This window comes from Phalacrocorax aristotelis, chromosome 2, assembly GCF_949628215.1.
Source record: "Phalacrocorax aristotelis chromosome 2, bGulAri2.1, whole genome shotgun sequence".
NCBI lineage: Eukaryota > Metazoa > Chordata > Aves > Suliformes > Phalacrocoracidae > Phalacrocorax > Phalacrocorax aristotelis.
This window is the reverse complement of record NC_134277.1, coordinates 96,109,718-96,133,241: the sequence shown is the minus strand read 5'-3', so window position 1 is coordinate 96,133,241 and position 23,524 is coordinate 96,109,718. Positions and strand designations below refer to the sequence as shown.

The 23,524-nt window shown below is 42.4% G+C and overlaps 1 protein-coding gene across 6 annotated transcripts in view; it reads left to right on the top strand.

Annotated features, from left to right (window-relative positions):
• The window catches only part of EPB41L4B (erythrocyte membrane protein band 4.1 like 4B), a 190,292-nt gene that overhangs the window by 94,499 nt on the left and 72,269 nt on the right, over window positions 1–23,524 (top strand). For 5 of the 6 annotated variants that reach the window (XM_075084416.1, XM_075084414.1, XM_075084413.1 and 2 more), the window contains 4 exons: window positions 136–166; window positions 673–706; window positions 1,734–1,801; window positions 19,802–19,983. In XM_075084416.1, coding sequence (XP_074940517.1) covers window positions 136–166; window positions 673–706; window positions 1,734–1,801; window positions 19,802–19,983 — 315 coding nt within the window. Of the gene's footprint in view, window positions 1–135; window positions 167–672; window positions 707–1,733; window positions 1,802–4,576; window positions 5,999–19,801; window positions 19,984–23,524 lie in introns of those variants that run through there. The other variant, XM_075084417.1, reaches the window with a different exon arrangement.

Below are 23,524 nucleotides of genomic sequence, written 5' to 3'. Positions count from 1 at the left end.
GTGCTATTGAAAAATACGCTGTTTGTCAGGAAAAAGAAATGATACATCCCAGTTATTCAGCTGCTGAATGACTGATATTTCACATCTTAAGTTTCTTTCACCTGTCTTAAGGTTTTCTGTTTGTTTCTTTTTAAGCAAACAATCCTGTGAAAGCAGCACAACTGTGGTAAGTGACTGCCCAAGTTCTCTCTACCTCTCAACTGCTGTGTCAGGCAAACAGGATTCTGAAGATCATTTCTGCATTAGGATTTGTTGAAGCAAATTCTCTGGTGTGGGGTGATTGCCTTGGGGTCTCTCATTATGCAGCACCACATTCTTCCTGGAGACTGCCTATGAGACTTTCAGTGCTTCCATTTTATTTTTTTTTCCTTTCTGTGTTTGAGGTCAGACTAAAGTAAAGCATATTTCCTTTCTGCTCGTTGCTATTATGCTAACTTATTTAGCATTATTTGTTCCTGTTTCATAGATGTAAAATGAAGAAAAAAAATTTGCACCCCTCTTTCTTGCACCCTGATTGCTGTGCCTTATATATTGAATAAAATACTGATGTTCATAAGAATATGAACTTTACTTCACTGCAATACTTCCCTGGAGAGTAGAACCCTGAACTACAGGAAATTGTGACATAGATGTATTGACTACATAAAAGTTTTTTTTTTCTCTCTCTCTTAGTGCTAAAAATACTCCTGAAGTCCATAACTACCAGGTAAGAGCACAACAGTTGTTGAGGAGAATATTGTCATTTTCTTCTTTAGTGGTAAATATTTTTGCTCTCTATAATTAGTACAGCTGGTTTCCTCCTCTTTCCTTACTCTGGGGTGAGATTCCCTGAGGTGGTTCAGAAATAAACAGCTTCACACTAGGAGTTAAGAGGGTAGTGGAGGGACTCTTTTCTCTTTTTTTCCCCCCTGTGTTTTTGGATGCTCTGGAAGCTGAATACACTCCATTTGCCACCCGCTTCCCCTGAAATCCAGGTTAAAACCTTTCAGACTGTGAATATGATGAGACCCAGGAGACTGCTCTGTGAGCAACACTTTTGTCTAGAGCAGCCTCTCACATTGGATGATCAGTGACAACAAGTTCAGAGTTGTAATTATCTTCTCCATCACAACACTTAAAGAGTTAATTGCTGGTCAAATGTTTGTTCGTTGGTTCTTTAAATAAGCTTCTTTATACACTTCAAGGAAAAAACTTTACCCGTTTTTCATCTGTGAAACTAGCAGTCAGTGCTACTGAGAAAGTAAGCTGTGCTTTCCATCTCATGCGCATGCATGAGAACTTAGTCTTAACAGTGTTTTTTATTAAAAGCCTCGCCAGTGATTTTGTTTCACTGTTTCCCCTCAAGATCTCATGGATATGAGAGAGAAATGCTGTCACCAAAGATAGGTGACCTCCTGAAGACTGCTGTTATAGGAGTAACCTTTCTCACTCTCCACCTTTGATTAAAGCTGACATTCTTTTGATGTGCTTTCTATGAGAAGCACTAGGTGTGCCAGGTTGTCTCTCAAACAGAAAAGCAATTTGCTTTGGGTTTACCCATGAGTTGTGTCCTAACGAGTAAGCTCATCACCAAGAGGTCTCATAGATATCCTAAATGGCATGGGAGAAGGTCTGAAACAGTGAGGTTTCTAGGGCTCACAGGGAGCATGTTCCCCATGGCCACAGGAAAATGAAAAGTTAATAGGGAATTTTTATATGATGTCATTAACCAGGTTCAATGTTTTCATTTGCAGCCACAGTATCATCCTAATATACATCCTGCTCAGCCACACTGGCATCCACACACACCTGTGAATGTAAGGTAAGCCATCTTCACTCTGTGAAAAAGATGCTTCCTTCTTTCTTTACCTTTATCTGTTAGCATGAAGCTTTGGTGGACATATTGGGTGATTTTCTGCACATGAAAAGCAAAAGGAAGTTAGAAATATGTGATGTAGAGGCAGTATTAAATAACTTCAATTTAGATTTTGCTTTGGAATGCCCTGATCTCCAGGATGAAAATTTTTTTTCATGTTGATCTTTAATTCAGGATTTGAAGTACAACTTTAGTATATTTCTGTAGGGAGTATGTTGGATGGGAAGATGGTCAGTATCTTCAGTAAAACTAACTGCAGTTTGGTCAGTGTTTAATATCCAAAGACACAGGAAAAAACTCATAGGGTAAAGTTAAGTTACGAGTGAACAGATTCTTGCATTGCAGGACTTCTGTAATCTTTTGCAGAAATGTATATGGAGAAACAACACATACATGGAAAAATGTATCAGGCACTTTACAGAAAAAGAAGATATCATAACATTGAGTTCTTGAACTGTTTCACAAAAATATTCCTGTATGTGCTGTCGTACTGTCTTCTCACATACTTTTTTATTTTGTAACTACTAATTGGAGAAATTGAGTGAAAAGAAAATTTGGAATAAATTCAGTCCAAGTTAGAACCAGCTTGGAACACATAGTAGAGGCACACACCTGCTGGTGGATACGTGTCTGTGAATGTACACGTGATAAATATCAGCTGCTATTTTATCCTAATAAAAAGTAACCTTTTTAGGTTACTCAGGTTTTTTAGACAAATAATTACCGTCTTGACTGAAGAATACCAATCCCCTAACCTTCATTCCTATTTACCTTACATTTTTATCTCTATATTCTAACATCAGGTTAGGTGGACTTCATCCTTAGTGTAAGTAGGCTCTGGAGATGAGGCTGAGCTTAAAATGGATGAAAAGACAATTTGGTCCAAGCTTGAGTCTGAGAACACAGGAAAAAGGCAAATATGTTATCAGAAATACTAGGCAGAGAAGCAGGCGTACTCAGTTATCTCAAAACTCCTAGCATACAGCAGTAAAGCAGATACTAAATTTTGCTAGAAACAGAAGGTGGTCTAAACTGCGTAACTCACTTTGCCTGTACTTCACATTCAAGGTTATTCCTGGTTTTAGAGTTTACTTGTCCTTTTTTTGTGTGTGTGTGTGTGTGTGATTTAAAATGTACGCTTTCACATTACAGAAGAGTGATTGCCGAGAGAGGTTAATGAATTTATAAAATGGTTTGAGATTTTGCTGAAATTTTTCTGAAGATTTCTGCACTTATGATACCAGTCTGTAACATTTTAAAGCCAAATAGTTTACCCTTTGGCAGAGTGATATTGAAATAAGCACAATAATGGATTGTAATGTGTAGACAACCTCCCCCTTCAGCCCCTCCGCTGCCTGGGCAAAGATTAAGGTCAGTGAAATATGAACAATGGGTTTTTTATAGCTAGGCTTGTAAGTCTGGGAAACATACTTAAAAGCTCAGTTGTGCGAGCTTGGTAGACAAGGTGCTTAGAATTTTTGTCCCAGTCAGGTAACGTGTTTAAATGTGTGGTTAAAGTGCAAGCTTCAAGTTAGTCTAACGTGGAGTCAAAATGGAAGAGTTGGACGTTTAACATCTTGGATAGCTTGATTTGAGAAAGCTTAATCCGTCCAGCTATGAACTTGAGCTCAAACCACAGATGCATTAAATCCTTTCTGCTGGGCATGCAGGACTAGAATGGGCCAAGGGCTGAAATGAAACTGCCTGTACAATACATGTTATATATGGGGTTTTGTTGCATAATTTGTGAAATAATAGGTGGAATTGTGTCTCAGTCGTCTTAGTAAAATAATTGCAGTGAAATTATTTGTTTGCAGTTAATGTTCAGTCTTCTGAGAAAATTAATTCCATTTAACAGTTGTCATTATATAACTTTAGGATATATCCACAAAAAGGTAATTCTGTATTTCTGCTAGCATAAAAAAATTACCAAAATAAAAAGTGCAACTTCAGTTTGGTAATAAGGGAATTTTAAATATTACAGTTTCCTACATACTGTTCGAAGTTTATTTATTTATTCCCTCCCTCCAGTGATTCAGGAGACAGTATAGGAGTGGTCGAGGCTTAATATCTCTGAGCAGCAGTGAAAAAATAAGGAAAAAATATTTTTCCTCTTAGTACTTCTGCCAGTTTCACTGCGTAGTCACAGAGAAACACCTGTCGTAGCGATAGACTCTAGGTGCTCATCCTAACAAAATGCAATTATGTAACTTACAGGCCGCTTCAGTGTAATTAACTGCACCAGCCCTGAACAATGGCAGTGTTTACAGAAGAGCAATTTTCATTCTTAATAGCATTGCCTCTCAATTTTTTAGGCCTTAGGGAGGTCTTTTTGTGAGCTCACCTTTTTGCATTATATGGTTTATTTTACTTTTTGTTGTATGCATTTCGTTTCCCGTAGCCACCTCCTCCCTCCCCACCATCCCTCTGGGATGCCGGAGCATTGACGCAAGACACTGGTCTATAACACTTGCGAACAGAGAGGGTTTTTCATGACTGAGCTCCTATTCAAAGCGTTTTGAAATCAGCTAAAAGATTCCCAGTTGCTTGAGTGGCTTCTGCATCAGGCCTATAGGTCTGTCACCGTTTCCTTCCCTTACCGATAGCTGCCCGTCACACCGCATGCATGCTTAGCGCTTGCTGGATGAGCTCATGTTGCTGTGTAGCACTCATAAGTTTACTTCCACCTCTCACTAACCAATAACTGTGCAAATGGTACAGGCCACCCTATCATGATGACAGGCCCTATTGGAACCCCCCCACAAGTGGAGAGGACAGCAATTTACGATATATCCAGGAACAGAACCAGAAGAATTTAGGAGGAGTCCAAAGTATGGTGTACCAAGATAAACTCATGACGACTCTCTGAAAAAGTCATCTTCATTTCACCTGCCATCTTAGACGATCATTGCATTCCATGGTCCTTGTCTGTCTGCAGTATGTTCAAAGTGTATTGTGCATAAAGCGTGTGTCTTTGTATGTACATCCATCTTTGTTTAGTGTTCATGGACGTTCTTGGGAAAAATATTTTCCGTATCTTTGTAAAAAATACTGAAAAACCTTTCATGAAAGCTGGTAAAAATTTTCAGTGCTCCAAGACCAGAAATATTTCCAGGGATTTACATTTACGTTCTACCATACTTTCGAATCTGTGACCCCTGTGCCTGCTGTTGAAGATTGGCCATGTGTGCCTTAGTTATCTTTATCGTCGTGTTTCTTTTGGGTCAAAAAAATAGATGAAGTTTGGGGAACTTCGGTTTTTTTAGTCGACAAGCAAATAGGAGGTTGGAGGGAGGAAAAACCAGCATTCACACTGGCAATCAAAATGGCTTATGGACCACCAATAAAGGGAGCCTACTGAGCTAATCATAGATTTGGGTGTCATTTGTTTTTAATTTTGGTGTTCTGCAGCAAAAATAGAGGTGCTTGCCTAACTTTGAAAACAAGTATAGGGAAAGAACACTAGTTAAAAACTTCGTGGACTACGTGTATTCCTTTTTTGACATACTGATCGTATTGATAGCATCCCCCCAAACCGTACCTGCTGCTATAAAGGCAAGAATGTTAAAAAAATTATCCTTGCTAAAAGGGTGCTGCTCTCTTCTTATTTTTAATGTGATTATGGAAGTGAACTGTACAATTGCATAAAACTACTCGCTGATAACTTTTCTCGGAGTGGATTCAAAAACCCAGCTCATGATTGGTACGCTACAAGGTGAGGACAATGCAGTGAAATAGTTCTATTTTTTAAGTTAGACATTTGCAAAGTTGAATGTATATTTTACAAACCTAGGTCTCTAAATAGGCTTGGCTGATATTTTGATCACTTGCCGATTTATTTTTTTAAAATAGTGCCATCTTCACTTACGCATTTGTTTTAATTCAGTTTTACATTTGTGGTCTCTCTGGAGTTATTGGAATGGATGAATCTTCATTTGGGATATTCTAAAAATGAAGTTGGTTTTAACTTGATTTTGATAAATACACATTTATAAACAGGTATTACCATGAATTTTTTCAAAGCAAATTTGATAGTGTATAAGTCTTTTGTGAAATATATTTGTGTACAAACACTGTCTTTTAATATTTGTTTTGATCTTTCCTGTATGTGCTAAGTACAAATAAAAAGTTTCAATCTTCTTATTCTGGTTATAAAGCATTATTTATTTTTGAAAGATTCTGGGGGAGGATGGATAGATACGATACACCTTGTACTTGTACCTGTTTTGCCCTGGAATCACTAATACTGTGCTGGATCAACGTTTTCGGTGCAGTCTGTAGGGGAGGGGAAAGAGTAAAGCAATTGTGCACTGAGATGTGAAAATGCCAGAGCCAAGCCTAAGGTGGGTAATTACAGAGGCTGACTTCAGTTTTCCCAGGCTAGTCTGCCACTGTTTCAGCAGCATTTAATTTGGGAAAGGAAGAAAGAGAAACTTTGTTGGAGCCATTGGAACAAGAGCCTAGTTCAGCTGCTGCTCTGAATGCCCCTTGGAGGAGTTTTTTTTTGAATACTCACATTGAAGTAGAGCGTTGTTGCTCCATAATTCACACACCTACATTCATACTACAGCATCATTCCTGTCGTATAATGTCGTTGGATTCTGTGTGGCTTGTTGTTAGTGTTCCCCCGCATCGTGTATTGTTACCTGTGGTTTGCTTTCTTGCTGAAGGGGCACTGAATGAGGGATCTCCCTGACAGACCACATGAAAAGACAGCACAAGGCCTATCCGGTCCTTAAGTGTTAAAATGCCTCGTGCAAGGAGGTCTGCACACAGGTGAAGAACTCCTCATGGGACTTGTGTGTTCTGCAGCTTGTGTGTGTCACCTCGAGGGAAACACTTATCATTCAGCTTCTCTGGTGAAGCAGCCCACACACTCTGCACTCCCCTTTCACTTTTTCATCCCACATCCTCCTTGCTGCCTGCAGAAATCTGTGCCAGCAAAGTCACCGAGTGATGGGATAGGTAAGAGCAGATCAATATCTCTGTCCTTCCTTGCTCTAGTCTTAGTTGGCTTCTTGTAGCAAATGGGCTGGGAGGCGGTTGGGAGGAGGGAGCATCTCTACCTGTTTCCTCTCTGACCCTGGCATTGCTCTGACTGACCTGTGCAGCTTTTGTCACCTGAGCAGAGGTGGAATCAGGTGCCCCTGCACCAAACTAGGTAGTACAAATAAGTTGCTTTAAAAGCACATTTGGGTGTGTTTCCCTAAAATTAGCACGCTTGTTACCTACAAAATATTGTTTTTAACGAGTGACTAATACAGGCCTTGTGATATTAGGAATAAAATTTCTTGTTTGAAGCACCACAAAACACTGCAGGTGAAAACCAAGTTACCTGGGGAGAGAAAGGTGAAAAATGTTCGGCTAACTCAGTAGTTAATCGTGGTAGCACCTTTCGTTTAAAAATAAAATATTGGGAAACCTCTGGCAATATAAATCAATACTACATCCTAGATTCATGTTGCTGCAGGAAGCCACTGGTAGTTTATAGATGCACAGACTCAATCCAGGGACTTGATAGCCCTGGGATGTGAGTGTTTATACATCGCGTTGAAGTATTTTAACTAGGAGTTCCTCATGAGGAAACGCCACACAATTTTTACCAGAGAGCGTGTTATGCAGTCATTCTAGGTACACAGAAATCAACCCATTGCAAATGTGTTCTAAATATACAGGGAAGTTGTTTAAAAAAAAGCCTTGCAAACTGCCTGAAGGAGGTGCCACCTTCTGAGTCCAAATTAAGCACGTTCTCAGGGATACCTGTTGAATGGTGTGTGCAAACTTTCTCCACCCTGTTCTGAAGTCTATTGATCGTGCAAGTCTGAAACCTTCTTTTTACAAGTCCATCATACACTTAGAAACACTTCTGTAATATGCTTACAGGTGATAAACACTATCGTCGCGCCAGCCTGGGGGGAATGGGGTCGTTGTGTGTGAGTCCAGTGCTAGGTGTCTGAGAAATTACACTGATCTGAAGTCCAGCGAGTAATCGGCTGCATTCTTCAACATGCTGGAGAATTGCTTGATGAATCTTGGCTGTGGGTATCTTCAGAGCATCCCTCTTCAGGCCTTCCTTCTGCGTTTGGTAGAGCTCAGACCTGGCTCTCCACTCTGTTCAGATTTGCAGGGGAGTAACATTAGCCCTGTAATAACTCTGTAATCCTGCGTCCTCTCTCCCAGGAACTGGTGGGGGAGTCGAAAAGCTGGTGATACCACATCTGTAACTTGGACTGAAATACCTGCAATATCTGTAACTTGGGCTGAAATACTCTTCAGCCCCAGCCAGGCCCCGGCATGCAAATTACTGACTAATATTGAATACTGAAATGATACTGAAATACAATAATCAGTGTTGGCACTTTTAGTAAATTGTTTTAGTGTGGGCTTTTTCTTTAAACTTTCATTTTCAGCTGTTTTTCTCTAGCTGATGTGAGTCACAGGCAAAGTGAACAAAGGGATCGGGTTTTGTAATGCGTTTCCAAATCTGGCAGTTGGGTGTTTGCACACTTAAGGAAAAGAACCGACAAGTCCTTCCAGACCCTTTTTATCAGGGAACCCATGTGCAAACTGACGAAAAGGAGGATTGCTTTCTCACATTGTGGATGGAAACAAGGCATATATATTATGGCCTTGTGACTTAAATTGTCGTTTTTCTTTACTTCTGGATGACTGATGCAGAAGATGTCTCTTTGACCTGCAAGAGAAAAGAGTATTAGAGCTTGCAAGTGATTTTGAAAATGGATCTTCAGCTGCTGGCAAGGAGTAAGCAGGGGAACATCTAAAATGGGAAAAAATGAAATTCAGTATATCACTTGCTTCTCAGGTGTCAAAGTTGCCTAGATGGAGCCTTCTGAGGGGGAGCAGGAAGACAATTCAGTGCAGTGATCATCTGTTTTCAGAGGAGGATTTCCACCAGTTATTCCAGTTTGTGTATCAAGCAGGCAGGCTACTCCTACCTAGCTGAAAGGAGAGAAGTTTTGACACACGTCCATCTAACCTGACACACCAGATCTCTGGAAGGACTGTTGGTGGTGATTGGTCTTCCTCTTGCTCTGTAAAGGAGAAGCAACGAAAGCAGGCTTGTAGGGGAATGCTGTCATTGCAGCACTGCTAATGGTAGCCAAAGAGACTGTCCGAACCAGAGCTGCTGCAGACCAGCTGGCATTGATGGACATAAAATAGGAATTCTTTTTTAAAATTGATCTCAGACTGTGTGTTGCTTCAAAAGGGTACTGATCCACTGGGACCCTACCTCCTTTTGTTAAAACAGTGCTAGCCAAGAATCTCCTTTCGGAGCCAGTCTGAACTATCACTCTGCTGGTCAAGCCTCTGCACCCTAACCCAACTTGTGCTACAGTGTGAGGACCAAGGTTTCAAACCATTTCAAAATAGTTTTTCCTATTTTACAGTCAAACTGCAAATGCTTGGAAAAACACAGTGCTGCTAGGCATGCCCCCAAGTTTTAGTGTTGAAGGACCGGCAAGAAAACCAGTCCACCTTTCTCAGCAGGCAACAGGCACATAGAAAGATGCAGCTTTTGAACAAAAACAGTACTAGTCAAAGTAGATAAGAAAAAACATAATGTAAAGGGACAGACCACACCTTTCTCTCTGTCCCTTGCATTGCAAGAGTACATTGCGAAGTGCTGTGTGATAATGATGATGACAACCTTGTTTGGCTTCCCTTGTTTTCCACGTGCTGTTGTACCTTGAAGTGACTGCCAAATAGGCTTATTTTCTGAGTGTATGTGCTGCTGCTTTTGTTGCCGCTGTGTCACAAAAAGAAAAACCAGATAAGAACTTGATTCAGCTGGAGTTCCTCCCTTGATATGAGTCACTTCCAGTAATAAAGCTCCTGCAGACTAAATGCTCCTCTCAACTACTTACTAATGACTGTTTCATGACTGTCCTTTAAAGCAAAACAACTTATTTTCAGAAGAGGTAATCTGAATTTAGTTGTAAAGTGCACAAATCAAGTCTCTCTATGCATTGTCCACTGCATATATTAGCAGGCCGCTACAGAAAATGCAAGCATGTTTGTAATAACTTGCATGTTGCTTTTGATTTCAGCATGCAATAACCCTCAACTTTGAACTGGAGGAAGAGGTAGTGTTCAAAAAAATACAGCATCTCCCATCCAACTCTCCTGAAGATGGTAATATTTTTTTTTCAGATAGAGTCTTGGCAGACTTGGCACAGAGGGAAGGTTGGTGGAGATGGGAAGTTCCACCAGCCTGATATCTTAGACCCAGCGTTACTTCTTTGTTTTTGTTTGTGGAACAATGGCTTTCTCTTGACAACGTGGGACGACTCCTTTTGGTTTAGTGGTGGTTTATCTTGAATGGTCTGTTGCGTGTATCTTTACAGAAGCAACCTAGTTCATTTTCTCTCTGGCAGAAGAAGCATTCGTGATGACTGGCTTAGTCATCATACCTTCTGAGAACTGAGGAATCTTCCAATTTAAAAATAAGATAAATGTTGAGTTACAGCTGTTGGAAAAGCATTGGAAATGCCCCTAGGGCTCTGTTTTCAAACTGTCACCACAATTATATTTTAACTTTTGATTTGTTTTTGTACCTTTTATCTTCTAAGTTTGTAAAGTGCTTCCTTTTTTCCTCCTTTTTTCCTCCTTTTTTCCTCCTTTTTTCCTCCTTTTTTCCTCCTTTTTTCCTCCTTTTTTCCTCCTTTTTTCCTCCTTTTTTCCTCCTTTTTTCCTCCTTTTTTCCTCCTTTTTTCCTCCTTTTTTCCTCCTTTTTTCCTCCTTTTTTCCTCCGACCTTTAGCTTTAAACTATCAAACAGTAAAACCTGCAGCTGATCGTATCAAGGATGAAGATGTATTGAATTAAGCAAGAACAGAAGTTTCAAACAGGAACAATTTGGAAAACCTGTAGCTCCTGGCTTAGCAATGTCGTATGTTGAAAGACTATTTAAAAAATTGCATTTTTTTAAAATAAGGCAATGAAAAACATCTTTTACTCCTGCATCCTCAAGAAAATGAAAGAAGTAGCCACACCTAATTAGTAGTAGGAAGTACTGATCTAACAGAATTTAAACTTCAGATTAGAAACTAATTATTTATAATTTTTTTCCCCACTAAGCACATAGCAGACTGTGCTGGAATTATAATCATGATGGTTTGCCTGTTGTTACCAGTTTCTGCAATTTTGGGAACCTCAGAGAACTAAAAAACCAAAACATTAACAAATCTCCAGCACACTCTAAATTATGTAGTGACATAGCAATGACCTCAGTAGCTAAACAGATGACAAAACAGCTGCGTTCCTTTTCATCTCCAGGGGCCAAGCCCCTGAATTTTGAGGCCTTGGAAGGCAGCAGGGCCAGCATCTTGGTGTCGCTTTGATCAGTAGGAGCGTAGGAGTCACACAGAAAGGACGGAAGAACTCAGAAGAAAACAAATGGGCCAGGGAAACAAAATGCTCAAGTAGAGGGTCTAGGAGAAGCAGAGTTTTACAGCAGAACATGCAGTGGGAGGAGCTGGAAAAGGAAAAGCTATGAACTTTGCTAGAGACTGTGGGAATGGAGAAGAGGAATGGAGGAGGCAAGGGAGCATTGGGACTTCAGCGTCTGTGTCTTCAGCACCTGGAGCTTGCTGAATCAATAAGCAGAGCTGATCTGAAGCAAGGCTTCAAGGAACTTGAATGTAAAACTGGATACTGCTTCTGTATCAAAATTTTGAACCCAGAGGGCTCCATTTATTGCCATTGATTTTCAGTTTCTACTGTTGTATTTAATGTGTCTCTCATTCTTAATTTCTGACTTTAAAAAGAAGTCTAAAAATCGCTTTTAAGATTCATTGCTGTAACTCAGATGAGTTGCCCAAGTGTTGCAGTGAGAACAGAGGTAGGACAGCTGACAAGTTTGTAAATAAGAAAGCTCTTGCTGTGCTGAGTGATTGATTTATGTGTTACCTATTGATACTGTCTTCTGAGCAACTAAGTGAAAAATTCTGTCCTGCCTTGATAAGAGTTTTTACTTGCTGCACACTGTACCTGCTCAGTGGCTTTACTGGTAATGTGTTAAAAGGGTAAAAATCTATAACCCAAACTAAAGTAATTTGTTTGGTGATGGTATCAGGTATGTTAATGCTGGACTTTAAAGTTACGGCAAATTACTGAAAATTCAGAAGACCCCATATTTCTTTGTAGGGCATTAACAACGTTCAGAATTGGAATAATTTAGAAGCACAAAACTTCTACAGTTTGATTAATTTTTTAAAACACATGTTTTTTTCAAGGAATTTCAGCTTTTTAGGGATAGAGATGGTTTTTCGAAGGTTTTGTAAGATGGGAGCATATTGTTAAGCCAAGCCAAATCCCGTGGACTCGTTTTAAGGCTAAAGTGACTTCACCTTCCTAATCTGCTAGATGTGAGGCTGCTGTAGCTCCTGGTTTCTGAGCCCAGCATGTAGAGATGCTGAGCATGTATTCCAGAGATGTAAATACCCATCAAGCACACATTCAGCCAGCCACACAGAGCAAAAGAGGTGGAGAGCAGTGCCTTAACCAGTACCTGCAGCCACAAACAGCAGCACACAAACATGGGGCAGCACAGAGAGCTCAATCCTGTATGCATACACACACCAATAGAAGGTAGGACTACGGTTAAGATGGCCTAGACTGCAGTGATGGGTGCTTGACCAGCCAAGCATACTGACCAGCAGCTTGCTTACATGTGGCTGGTCCCTTTTCTCCCCCTCCTCCCCTTTCTCATGCTTGTTCTTCACTGATGCATGATTGCATTCCCTTCCCTTATCTCCTCTCAGTTACCTCCGCTGTTTCCACACATTTCTCCCGGTTTTGCTAAGTAAGTCTGTACTCAAGTTTCCCAAGGCAACCTAGGTAGTTTGGACATTATGTGGTATTACTGATATGGTTCCCCAGGCAGTGCTGGCCTTGCCAGGTTGTTCTCACAAAAAGTCCCTGATGCTCCCATTCAGTGCTCTGGTGAAGTTTGGCCATTTCGTGTGTAGCTCTCCCTTAGTTACCTCTGAATTCCAGCAATCCTTCAGGGCACGTTCTGTAACGTTTGTTAGCTGCCAACGCTTTAATCTGTTCTGTCCAACAACTTCTTCTGTCACATCCCGTGGCTTCACATATTCTCCCCAACTAGCTAAGCCTCGGGCCTGCGCCTGCTTCTCTGCGTGCTTTGGCAGGTGCGTGATGCCACGGAAGGGAGAGAGAGATAGGGATGTGCTTAGCCCGGAGGACCTGAGTTATTTAGCGGGTTAAGAGGTGGAAAAGGCTGTAGCGTGGTTAGCAACCTGACATCAGCCGCAGGCTGTCTTGGAGGCCTAAGTTCCTTGCTTGGTTTTGCTCCTATTTTAACCTGAGTTAGCTTGCTTGGATTAGCCGCCCCAAGTTGTTTTATTTCCCAAGGCCAGGCGTACATAGCCTGCCTGTGACTGAAAGGGGAAGGCAGCACTGACCTGGAGGAGGATTTCATCTGTCTTAGAAAATTTTGTGTCTGCTTTTCAGAGTTTTCTCATCTGCAAGGGCATCTGGGACAATGAATTTTTTTGACAGGTGATTAAATATCATTAGCTATCGTTATCATTAATTAAAACCATTTGTAAATGAAGAAAAGCAAGCTTAGTTCCCCAGTGGGCATATTTTGCATGACAGTTTTGCGAGGCAGTATATTTTTTAATGATCTTTATGTAGATAAGGTGAAATCTGTAAGGACGATGACTTTGTCAAGTTGAGATTTGTTTCTTAGTGTTTTATTAGAACATGTTTTGCTGCAGGCTCTGTTCTTCTTGTGGAGAATTCCAGATTACTCCTGCTTCAAAACTTAGTTCAGCATTTTGTAATGCGGGAGGCTGCTGCATATACTTTGATCTCCTACAGGAGAAATTCTCCCTGCTCCCATCGCCATTTCTGAACACCCAGCTCCCCATCACCATTTTCCCCTTCCTGCCAAGGTTGGTTTGTCTGGCTGGGAGAAGGCTGCTGGCTGCCCTCTCTGCTTTCTGAGGTGTCCGTAGGAATGGATGGGGACTGCTGGTCATCGCTGGCAGTGGGGAGAGAAATCTGCAACACATCTTCCCTGAAGGAAGCAAACGGGCCAGCTCTCCTGTCATCTGGTGGTGGCAGGACAGAGCATGGAAGTGTAACACCGCTGTCAGCTTTAGTTATCCTTCTCACAGTTTAGGAAGCCAGTTCTGGCCAGCAAAGAGGTCTTGGTTACATGGTGCAGGAAATAAAAAAACAACATAGGTTTGTTCTGAGTGATCCTAGTCCTCCTTTACTGAGGAACACTCGTTGCTTTTATACATCCCAATCCTTGGCTGCAAAAATGAAACTTCATCCTTTCTTTCATAAGCAGTCCTCCTGCCATGGGCTGTGTTCCCTTCTCGTATAACGCTGAGTCCTCTCAAAGTCTTTTGCTTCAATCCAATGGTTCTGGCCATTAATGGATAGTCACGCAGAACACCACCTTCTTCCTATCCCCCTGTTTCCTCTGCATTCCTCTCTACAGGGAAATTTCCAGAATTTGCAAAATTCCTCTGTGCCCCTTTACATGCTCTAGCAACACAAGGGGTGTGTGAGATTCTAAATGTAATTGAAGCAAGCTTGGCTAAAAATTCAGTTGGGTTTGTTTGGGGTAGTTTTAACTTCTTTTGAAGCATAGGCAAGGAATAAACCCCAAGTCTATTTTGGTTGGTTGGTTGTTTTTTTCCTCAAAGGGAGAGGCTAACCCCAAAAAATGAATGTTTGGCTTAACAGAGCTGTTAAGCCTCATCTCCTCAGCTGCCACAGTGAAGCTTCACATGCATTGGCTGCTTTTGTTAGACTTCCGAGAGACTCTCCTGCATGGGTACACATTAATACACATACATGTTAACTTACACTTTAACGGTTCCCCTGAATGCCATCTGGGAGCCTATTTAAAGCCCATTTCGATGTTGGAGAAGGTATTGTTACAATATGGGGATGGGTGAAAGGTCTACCAGGGAGTGAAGTGGTCGGGGAGCCTCCCAACACGTTCAGCACAAAGCCTGCAGTGTGGATATGAGCTGCCATAAGCTGCACAAATCACCATCAGGCTTGCTCTGAGCTGTGAATGGGGGAGGATTGAGATGGGTTGTGGAGATGTTTGTGTGAAGTTTGAAGATTGTTAAATATTAGAAAATTGCAGTGATTTGGTGGAGAAGCAGTGTTCAAAGAATAGAGGTGGATGTGGTAATTGTTGAAGGTTATTTATCACAATGAGACCTAGAAGCCAGGGACTTTTTTAAGCCACTGTTCAGGTATAGCAGGGAGGGTCTAAATTCGATGCAGAGTCATCCAAGAGGCATAATAGTGTGAGCCTGCTTTGTGCTATTGCCCCACCAGCCTCCCCAAGGAGGGGAGAGAAGAGAGCCCCACCATTTGCTCTCCAAGTGTAACTTCAGACAGGTGGGAGATGCCTACAAAAAGAGTGTGGAAGAAGGGGACACGGACAGGATGGAGGAGGAAGCCTGCTCTGGAACACCGGTGAGAGACCTTTATGCAGGTCTGCACAGTTAGGTTCTACAGGAGAATGAGGATGGCAGCTGGGAGGATGGCACAGAAAGGCGATAACTTTAAAAAAAAAATCTCTTGTTGCTCACAGGTTACACCAAAATAGGAGGTCCTCTCACACGAGGCCTGTCGTGGATGAGAGAAGAGTCCTGAACAGGTTATGATCTTAGCATATGAGAAAGTTGAAGGTTGCAGCTCAGGAGGAACGATAGTATGTTTGTACTGTTAAGTAGGAGTAACCTGCCTCACAGCTGAGGTTGTGGAGGGTGGCAGCCTGGCCAGTTTAGGAAATGATCTGGTGTTCTTGAGGATCAGAGGTTGAACATGAGTCAAAACCCCAGGCTATTTAGGAGAAAGCAAATGTCATGTTCCAGTGTATAAACAGGAGTGGATCCCGTAGGACATGGGAAGCGACCCCTTCCCTTTGCAGGGCATTTGCAAGGCCTCATCTGGAATGGGGTGCCTAGTTCTGAGCATCACATGTCAGAGGGAGAGCAGGGGGTAGCAAAGATGTATCAGAGCTGTAGGAAATATGTGACCTGTGAGGGGCAACAGAAGAATTCAGAGCTCTTCAGACCCTGAAGGGAGATGCGAAGAGCCATTTTCAAAAACACAGGTTTCTGTAGCAAGAAATAACCTGTTCACTGTGTCTGTGGTGGATGGGAGAGGAAATAGCAGGCTTAAATTGCAGTAAAGGAGACAGGATAAACAAAGAAAGTAAGGGTAAGCATGGCGAGACACTGAGATCAATTGCAGAAGGAGGTCATGGAGTCTGCTACTGGAGGTGTTGAAGACTCAGTTCAGTCGACCAGTTGGGGTAACGTAAGCCTGCTTAGTTTGGTTTTGAGGGGAGAGGTGGATAATTCAGTCTTCCAAATACCTTTCTAGTCCCCATTTTTCTACGATCTCCTATATGTGCGAGTTGTACGCTAGAGGCATGGTTTGGTAAGGCAGCAGATGGCTGGAGCACGTGAAATATAAGAATGTCAAGGGAAAATAGCTTTTAAAGCAAAGGATGAGGAGTCTAAAATTGGGATAGAGGACTACTAACGTAAATAAATTTTTTAAAATGGAAAAAGTAATCCAATGTTATTTGCCCTGTCCTCAATATGCTGCCTTTTTGGTCAGAGGAAAGTAGTTATGTGAGTTTGAGGCTAAAGGCGATACCAAGCATCTTGTGCACTTTGAGTGGCTTTTTTGAAGGTTCAGCCTCCGGTAACTGAATTCTCAGGAGTGCTGTGACTGAGGAAGGGACAGAGAAGGAAGAAATGTTTTCTTCCTTTACAGAATAGCCTGTAGGGCTCTGCCCCATTTTCCTTGAAGAACAGGAGTTGGTTATATAGGAAGCAGCTAGAGCTTGTTGGAAAAACTACATAGGTAAATAACAGAGGAAAAAGAGGAAACCTGCAGGACAGCCAATGGACTATTAAAAGGTAAAACAAAGGTGTGACATTTGACATACTAGGAGGGCCGAAAGACAAATACAAGAGAAAGGAAGAAAACCAATAGCTGTCCAGGTAGGCACATTACTTGATGTCTGGGGAGCAAGTATGAAAACGTAAAGGGCTTAGGAAATGGTCAGAAAGTTGGTTCATTGAAAGTAGTGATTTATTTGCATCAGTGGGTTGGGAAGGATGCATGAACATTATTATCTGTCCAGGTAAGCCAGATAGAAGCAAGCAATAGAAAGAAAAGTTAATGGAAAAAAAAAAGATGCATTAAGGAGAAAAGTCTCAAGTCTCTAGATTTAAGGCTGTCGAAGAACAGCAAAATAAGTGAAAACCAGATGTGATACAAGATAATAATGGTTCCACCTTGTAAAAACTGCACTAGGATGTCCAGTGCGCCCCTGAATTATATCATCAAGCGTACACAGAAAAGAGATTTGGACTACTCACAATATTCTTGTTTGGGTACTGTCAGCTCTTCCAGTGGGCTGGCTCTGAGGCTGCTGTAAGCCCTGTTGTGTATGATTGTTCAGTAACTCATCAGTCTAGTAGTGACAGTATGGGTGCAAAAGTCTTCCTCAGCCCTACCCCATATCTGTGAGAAGTGCAAGAGTTGACTGACTGCTGAGATGAGTTTGCCTCAGTATCTGTTAGTTTCTGCCAGCCCTGGAAGAGTGCAGGTGGCCACAGCCTTTTTAATGGGTCAGCAGTTTCAACACGGGGTTTCACATCGGAGTGCACTGCCTGAGTATTGACATCCTGGCTGGAGCTCTGTGGCAGATTGTCCTCAAGGACTTCAGTGCACACCTGAACACCAGCTATGCTAGGCTAGCTCTTTCTTTGAAGTAATGGTCTCCCTGTATTTTACATCATGTGAGCACTCCTCTCTGGATAGTCAAGAAATATGTCTAGAGCATTTGGTGCATGTTTGACCTCATGCCAGAAGGGTTTTGGCTCATTCAGGTGCTCAGCTCATTCCCACTTTAGCATGGAAGCTACCTCATGCCCATAGCAATACAAGGAGTCAATGTAAGGATTTGGTGTGTTCTCATACATTTTGAAAAGACCAGTTGAAAATCTGCTAAGCCAACCTGCCAGTGGGTGAAATCAAAGCAACTCCCAAGCACGTGGGGTTTTGTGTCTTGAAAAAAAATTGAATCCTAGTCTGAAAAGAAGGGTGTGCTGAGGCTCCAGCCCAAAACTGATCTTATTTCCAATAAGGGTTTTAACTGTGTGAACAAAGCCATCTGTCCTCTTAGTAAAAAAATGTCACTGCAGTCCAAGGTGCTTGAAGGGAGAGTGCAGGAGAGCTATTACAATTAGCGTGCAATCTCATTAGCCTGTACCATTTTCCCCCAGTAGCCACTTGCTTGATTTGATTATAACATTGAAGATATAGAGCAGTTTCAAAAGACAAACCAGTCCTGGATTGTCTGAGATCACCAAAGCTGTCCCCTGTGGATTAGACCCCTATTTGCATTGTTTCCTTAAGGGAAATAAGGCATCAGAAGTGCCTTCATTGGCAGGCTTTGCTACATGCCAGGAACCTGCCAAGATTAATACACAAAACATTCCCCTCCCCACCTCCTGCTTTCCAGAAGTAACCAGCATAAAAGTGTTATTCAATTACTACCCAGTCAGAAATCTCATGTCAGAAGTTGTTACTAAGACGACAGTGGTTATTAATGATGTACCGAGTTGCATGCTTCAGCATATCTTTGGAAATGATACAGATGTGTTTATTTGCAGATGACTGGTTAATTTTGCTTTGAATCATAAGTAATCTGCAGAGGAAATATGTAGCAAGTAGCTAGGTATCATTTATTCATTGTTCCTTTAATTATTCTGTTTGTCTTTATTGCGTATTGTCAGGTTTTCAGCTGCTGTTAGTAATACAAGCAAACTGAAAACCCATTGAGCTGAAGATATAATTTCTTTAGCATTTTTCAAATGGGCAGGGGATTTATCTTTTCTTGGAATGAATTGATTTACTGCAACTACTGACTAATGCAATACTATACAATAAGTTAAAACCTTATAGAAATTTTAAGCGCTCCTCTGAGGAAAGCACATTCAAGTCATTTGCTGTATCTATGTAGACTTATCTCAGTCTTTCTTAGTTACTGTCATGGAGAGAAAATATCATTTCTAGAAATTCATTATAATGTCAAGCAATAAACTGAAACAGCATCAGTTAAAACTATTGAAGAAAATCAACAGTGTCATTTGACACATCCGAGTTAGAGATGATGAATTAAAATTTCAGTGTGTCTCCATTTCTCCATATGTTGTAGTCTGACAACAGTTAATATCCTAACTAAACATATGCAAAAAAAAAAAAAGCCAAAACAACCCAGTTAGTTTACCAGCACAAGTGTGATTCCTTTTTGACCGAGTGCTCTTTTGTATGTTGTTACCTGTAAAACCTTTCCTTTCCCATGGTATCTTTCTGCATTTATTCCCAAGTCACAAATTTTTCATACAGCTATTTTGCACTGTAAATTTGGAGGCCTGAACTTTCTCAGGAATGTAATGTTGTTCTGGGGCTGTTCCTTAGTCTGTTCTTCTGACAGCTTCACTTAGAAAGAGTTATTGTTTGCTGCCTGACTGCTTTCCTTTCCCAGGTGAAGCAGCAAATTCCTGCAGGACAAATTTTGATGTTTTTGAGAACCGTATTCCATAAGTCAGAATTTAACTCAGCATAAGAGTCTAGCAGAGATTGTGTACTGTGTAAAACCAAAAGTAATTCTGATATTAAAGTCATGCCAAAAAAGCCGAGGCATCCTTTCTCCTCACCTTATGAGTCTCCTGTTAACAGAAAACTGTAAAGGTTTGGGGTATACCTTGTTAAAAGTTTTATTCACAAAAAAAGCTGTGCATTTTTTTTTCCCAAGAAAGTTTGCACTCTGTCTCTCCAAAAGTACAATTTGTCCTACTGTTTACCCCTCTTAATTTGAATTGAATTTATTTTGTAGTTATCCCTTGAACAACAGCGATCTGCATCAGTTCAACATTGAGGAGAATGGTGGAGCACCATATACCACAAAAATGCCAGCAAGGCACCACCACCACCACCGTCATCACCACCACCATGCGAATTATGCCGCCCTTGCTCCCGACAGCAAAGACATTGTTTCTGGAGTTCCAAACCCAAACAGTAAGTCCGCTGCAGTGAATGCCGTTTCAGTAACTGTGTTGCTTTCAGATTTGTCTCTGGCAAGGAGACAAAGGAAAGGAAAAGAAAATAACACGCGTTTCAGTTTTTCTCCTTAAGGAATATGCTTCCTGTTATTATTTGCTAGCTTTGTAGTATGTGCAAATGAGACGAGATTTGCAATTTCCTGGCTTTACTATGGGGTTTCGGGATTTGGTGTTAGATTGGTGTTCCATAGCTGAACAAATACCCAATTAGTCACAGATACTGAGTCTCTAGCCACTTGGCACCAGCTGTTTTTTCATTGTTAGTATTTATTTATATAGTTTCACAAACCTATCCTCATCTGCCATTGTCTTTTGCTGATCTGCCCAGCTGGCCTTCAGCCCTCATTGTTTGGATCTGACTCTTGCTTTCATATCTGGGCACAAACAGCAGAAATTTTGGAGTACTGGATAAACAGCATCTTGCTCTTAGTTTGGGTAATGGGAACAGTTGCTGTTTAGCGCTGCCTAGCATGACTGGAGTATGTTTGCTTGCTCGGTGGAGAAATTCTTGCCCTGTAGAAAGCAGAGAGGAGAGAAGCCTATCTGTTCCTAATGTAGCCTCGGGGAGTTTGGGTGTTAAGTCTTTGCTGCTGAACATGTACAGGCTTTTTTAAGGGCACATAGCTTGGTCAAATGTTTGTAGGTTTACACAGGAACTGGAAGGAAAACATCCCTGCCATTGAGCAATCCTACTTCTTGCTCTCCAAATTTATAAGCACTGCAGTGTGTGAGATGCTGAAGCTGCATAAGAATTTCAGAAGATGGGCAAAACAAAGTATGATTTAGTATTTGCCTGGCCTCAAGGGGACAATAAGTTCTTCCTTTGCCCGATTTTTGCCTTTATAATTGTGAATCACCCTGAGATAGGCATGCAGTATGGAATCTTTCAGCCAGGGCAATTAATCTGACAACTTTCACATTCCTGAAACCAGGATCTTGTAATGGACGGTGCTGGATGACTTTGACTGTAAAATGTCCCAAATCAGCAATAACGCACGGGTATCTACCTGCACAGGCACTTTAACTAGATTTTATTTCAGAAACCCAGAAACATTTTCTTTAATGTTCTTTTCCAAGGAGAGGGAGATAACAGTTTTTAGGAAGGAAGCTCCATCAAAAAAATGGAAGTTATTGTAGATGTTTAAGGAAGGAATCCTAAGCAGCAATACGAATTGCTTGCTGGGGCTTTCAACGAAGCTGCTCCCTTAGGAGCAACCTCTAGGAGAGGTGCTGTGCTCCTCTGTCTTTCATTGAATTTAGGCTCCGTGCTGGCGTACCTTCGTGCTGGGAAGCGCGTGGGGCTGGCACGGCCACTGTGCCGCCAACGGGCATCAGCATCCCGGCTGTGGTCTGCAGCAGCCGGCGCTTTCTGGGAGAGCAGCACCAACCAGCCCGTTGGGTACCTGTTGGGCGGCTCGCCCCGGCACGCACCTGCTGGGCCTCGGCCGGCCGTTCACAGGGCCGCCGCGAGCAGCAGCTGAGCGCCAGAGACAGAGGGATGCTGGTGGGGCTGAGCTGGAAAGCCTTGCCCGGGCTGTCAGCCTGGTGCCACAGGAGGCAGTGACCTTCCTGGGGGCTGCGCCAGCCTATGTTTTTCTTTCCCAAATTAGAGTTGAAGCATGCCAGGAAATTCAGTCAGAGCCAGCTATGCTGCTGCAGAGTGTCCTGGCCCTGAGCGCACTGTCCCAGTCCTGAGGGCTCCCCCCATTCTGCCCACAGCCCAGGGCCCCATCTCAGGCCCTGGGCCTTCAACCCCTGCCCCAGCAATGCCACAAACACAGTAGAGGGTGTTTATTCCAGGTCTGTGTCTCCTCTTAGGCCGGACTGCTTTCCTACTCCTCATTGGTGAAATAAGCTTAGAAAAAGCTTAGAAAAGCTTTAAAAAAGGGCAAATATCAGGAGCAGTTTGGTTTGTGCCCAGTGAGTGTTACCTGCGAGATGAAATGTGGGGCCCAAGAGTCTGTATGTCCCCAGGCACAGGGGGGCAAGCTCTATTCCCCAAGCGGAGGTGAAGCCTTCCCAGCCCGTCCGGCTGCTGCGGTGCTCTAAAGGGGACTTCAACAGCTGAGACATGCACGTAGCACCTATTCCTGGAGATGGATTTGCCTTTCTCTTCATTTTGCCTGCTTATGGCTGGTTTATGCTAGCTATTTGATTAGGGAAAAGGGAATCGGTGCTCATTCCTGACATGGCCTAATGCCAGTAGTGCCAAATGCCAATTCCTGCTTTCTCCAAGGGAGCAGAAAGGGACAGGGGCACCTCTGAGGGGAGGCTGTGGTGCGGGTACGCCAGCTACATCCAGCTGAGCTGTTCAGGTGGTTTTGCATCCGTGTGCTGTTCTGTAAGCTGTCTCACATTAACACAGGCATGCTGCATGTTCAGGCTGTTGTTTACACCATTAGAGCAGCGATGGTATGGATAGGAACGCTTCCCTTAAAATGCTGAGTCAAAATTACTCACAGTTGTGGTGACAGGTCTGTGTGTCTTTTCAAGGTTGGTGTTCAGTGGGTTTGTTTTGTTTTTCATGGATCCTTTTAAATGCTGCTCAGGCTATTTCAGCTGAGAAAACTGTCTTGTTGAGAGCCTGTGGAAAAGGCTCATAGTGTATGTGCCGAAACGGTTAGGAGCATGCTGGCTGTCGATCAGTTTTCTAGGACGGCACACATGGCAGAGTGTGTGGGACAAGAGCACTCGGGCAGAGAGAGGCACTATCAGGGGTCTGGATCAGGAACCTGGGAACACGGGGACTGATGTCTGGCTCCAGGCCACATGGAAAGGCTGCTGCTGGGAAAGTGTTTCTAGGAAGTAAGGGGTCACTAACCCGGGGACGCTCTCGGGGAAGAGCATGCTTGTGACCAAAATATCTCAAGTGGAAATGCCAGGACAGTCAAAAGGTCTAATGGGGGAAATACGCTGTCCTAGTGGAAGCTTCCCAGAGGCTGACAGAAGAGAGGTTGTGCATACCAGCACTTCAGCTACCTTGTGATTTTCCAAAGGACCATGGGCATTTGTGACTTATTCCCATTCCTATGGACCGGACTCATCTCCTCTGAGGTGGTTTTAAAGTCATCTGAAGTGGAACATGGAGTGACCCACCCATGTATATCCGGCATCAGGCTGAGAGGGAGAAAGCATCTGCCTTTCCCCCAGTTACACCAATTCCGATAAATGCCAAAATTCCACCGCAGTTTGCAGGATGTGGGTAGGAGAGAGGGAAACAACAGTATGCCCAGCCAAGGTTCCCTTTAAATACTGGTGCGTGTTTCTTGGCAAACACGTGGCCTGGGATTTTGTTACAGAAAACAAACCAGGGCCAGACCTGCCTGATTTTTCACATTCCGAGTAATTTGTCTACTTCAATTACTGGAAGAAGTGAAATCTGGTGAAACAAATCTGACATGTGTGTTTATGAAGGCAGTTCAGTAGAAGATGTTTTCCTGCAGTCAGCCTGATTATTGTATTTGTGATGCCGCTCTTCACCTCAAAGCTAACGTACA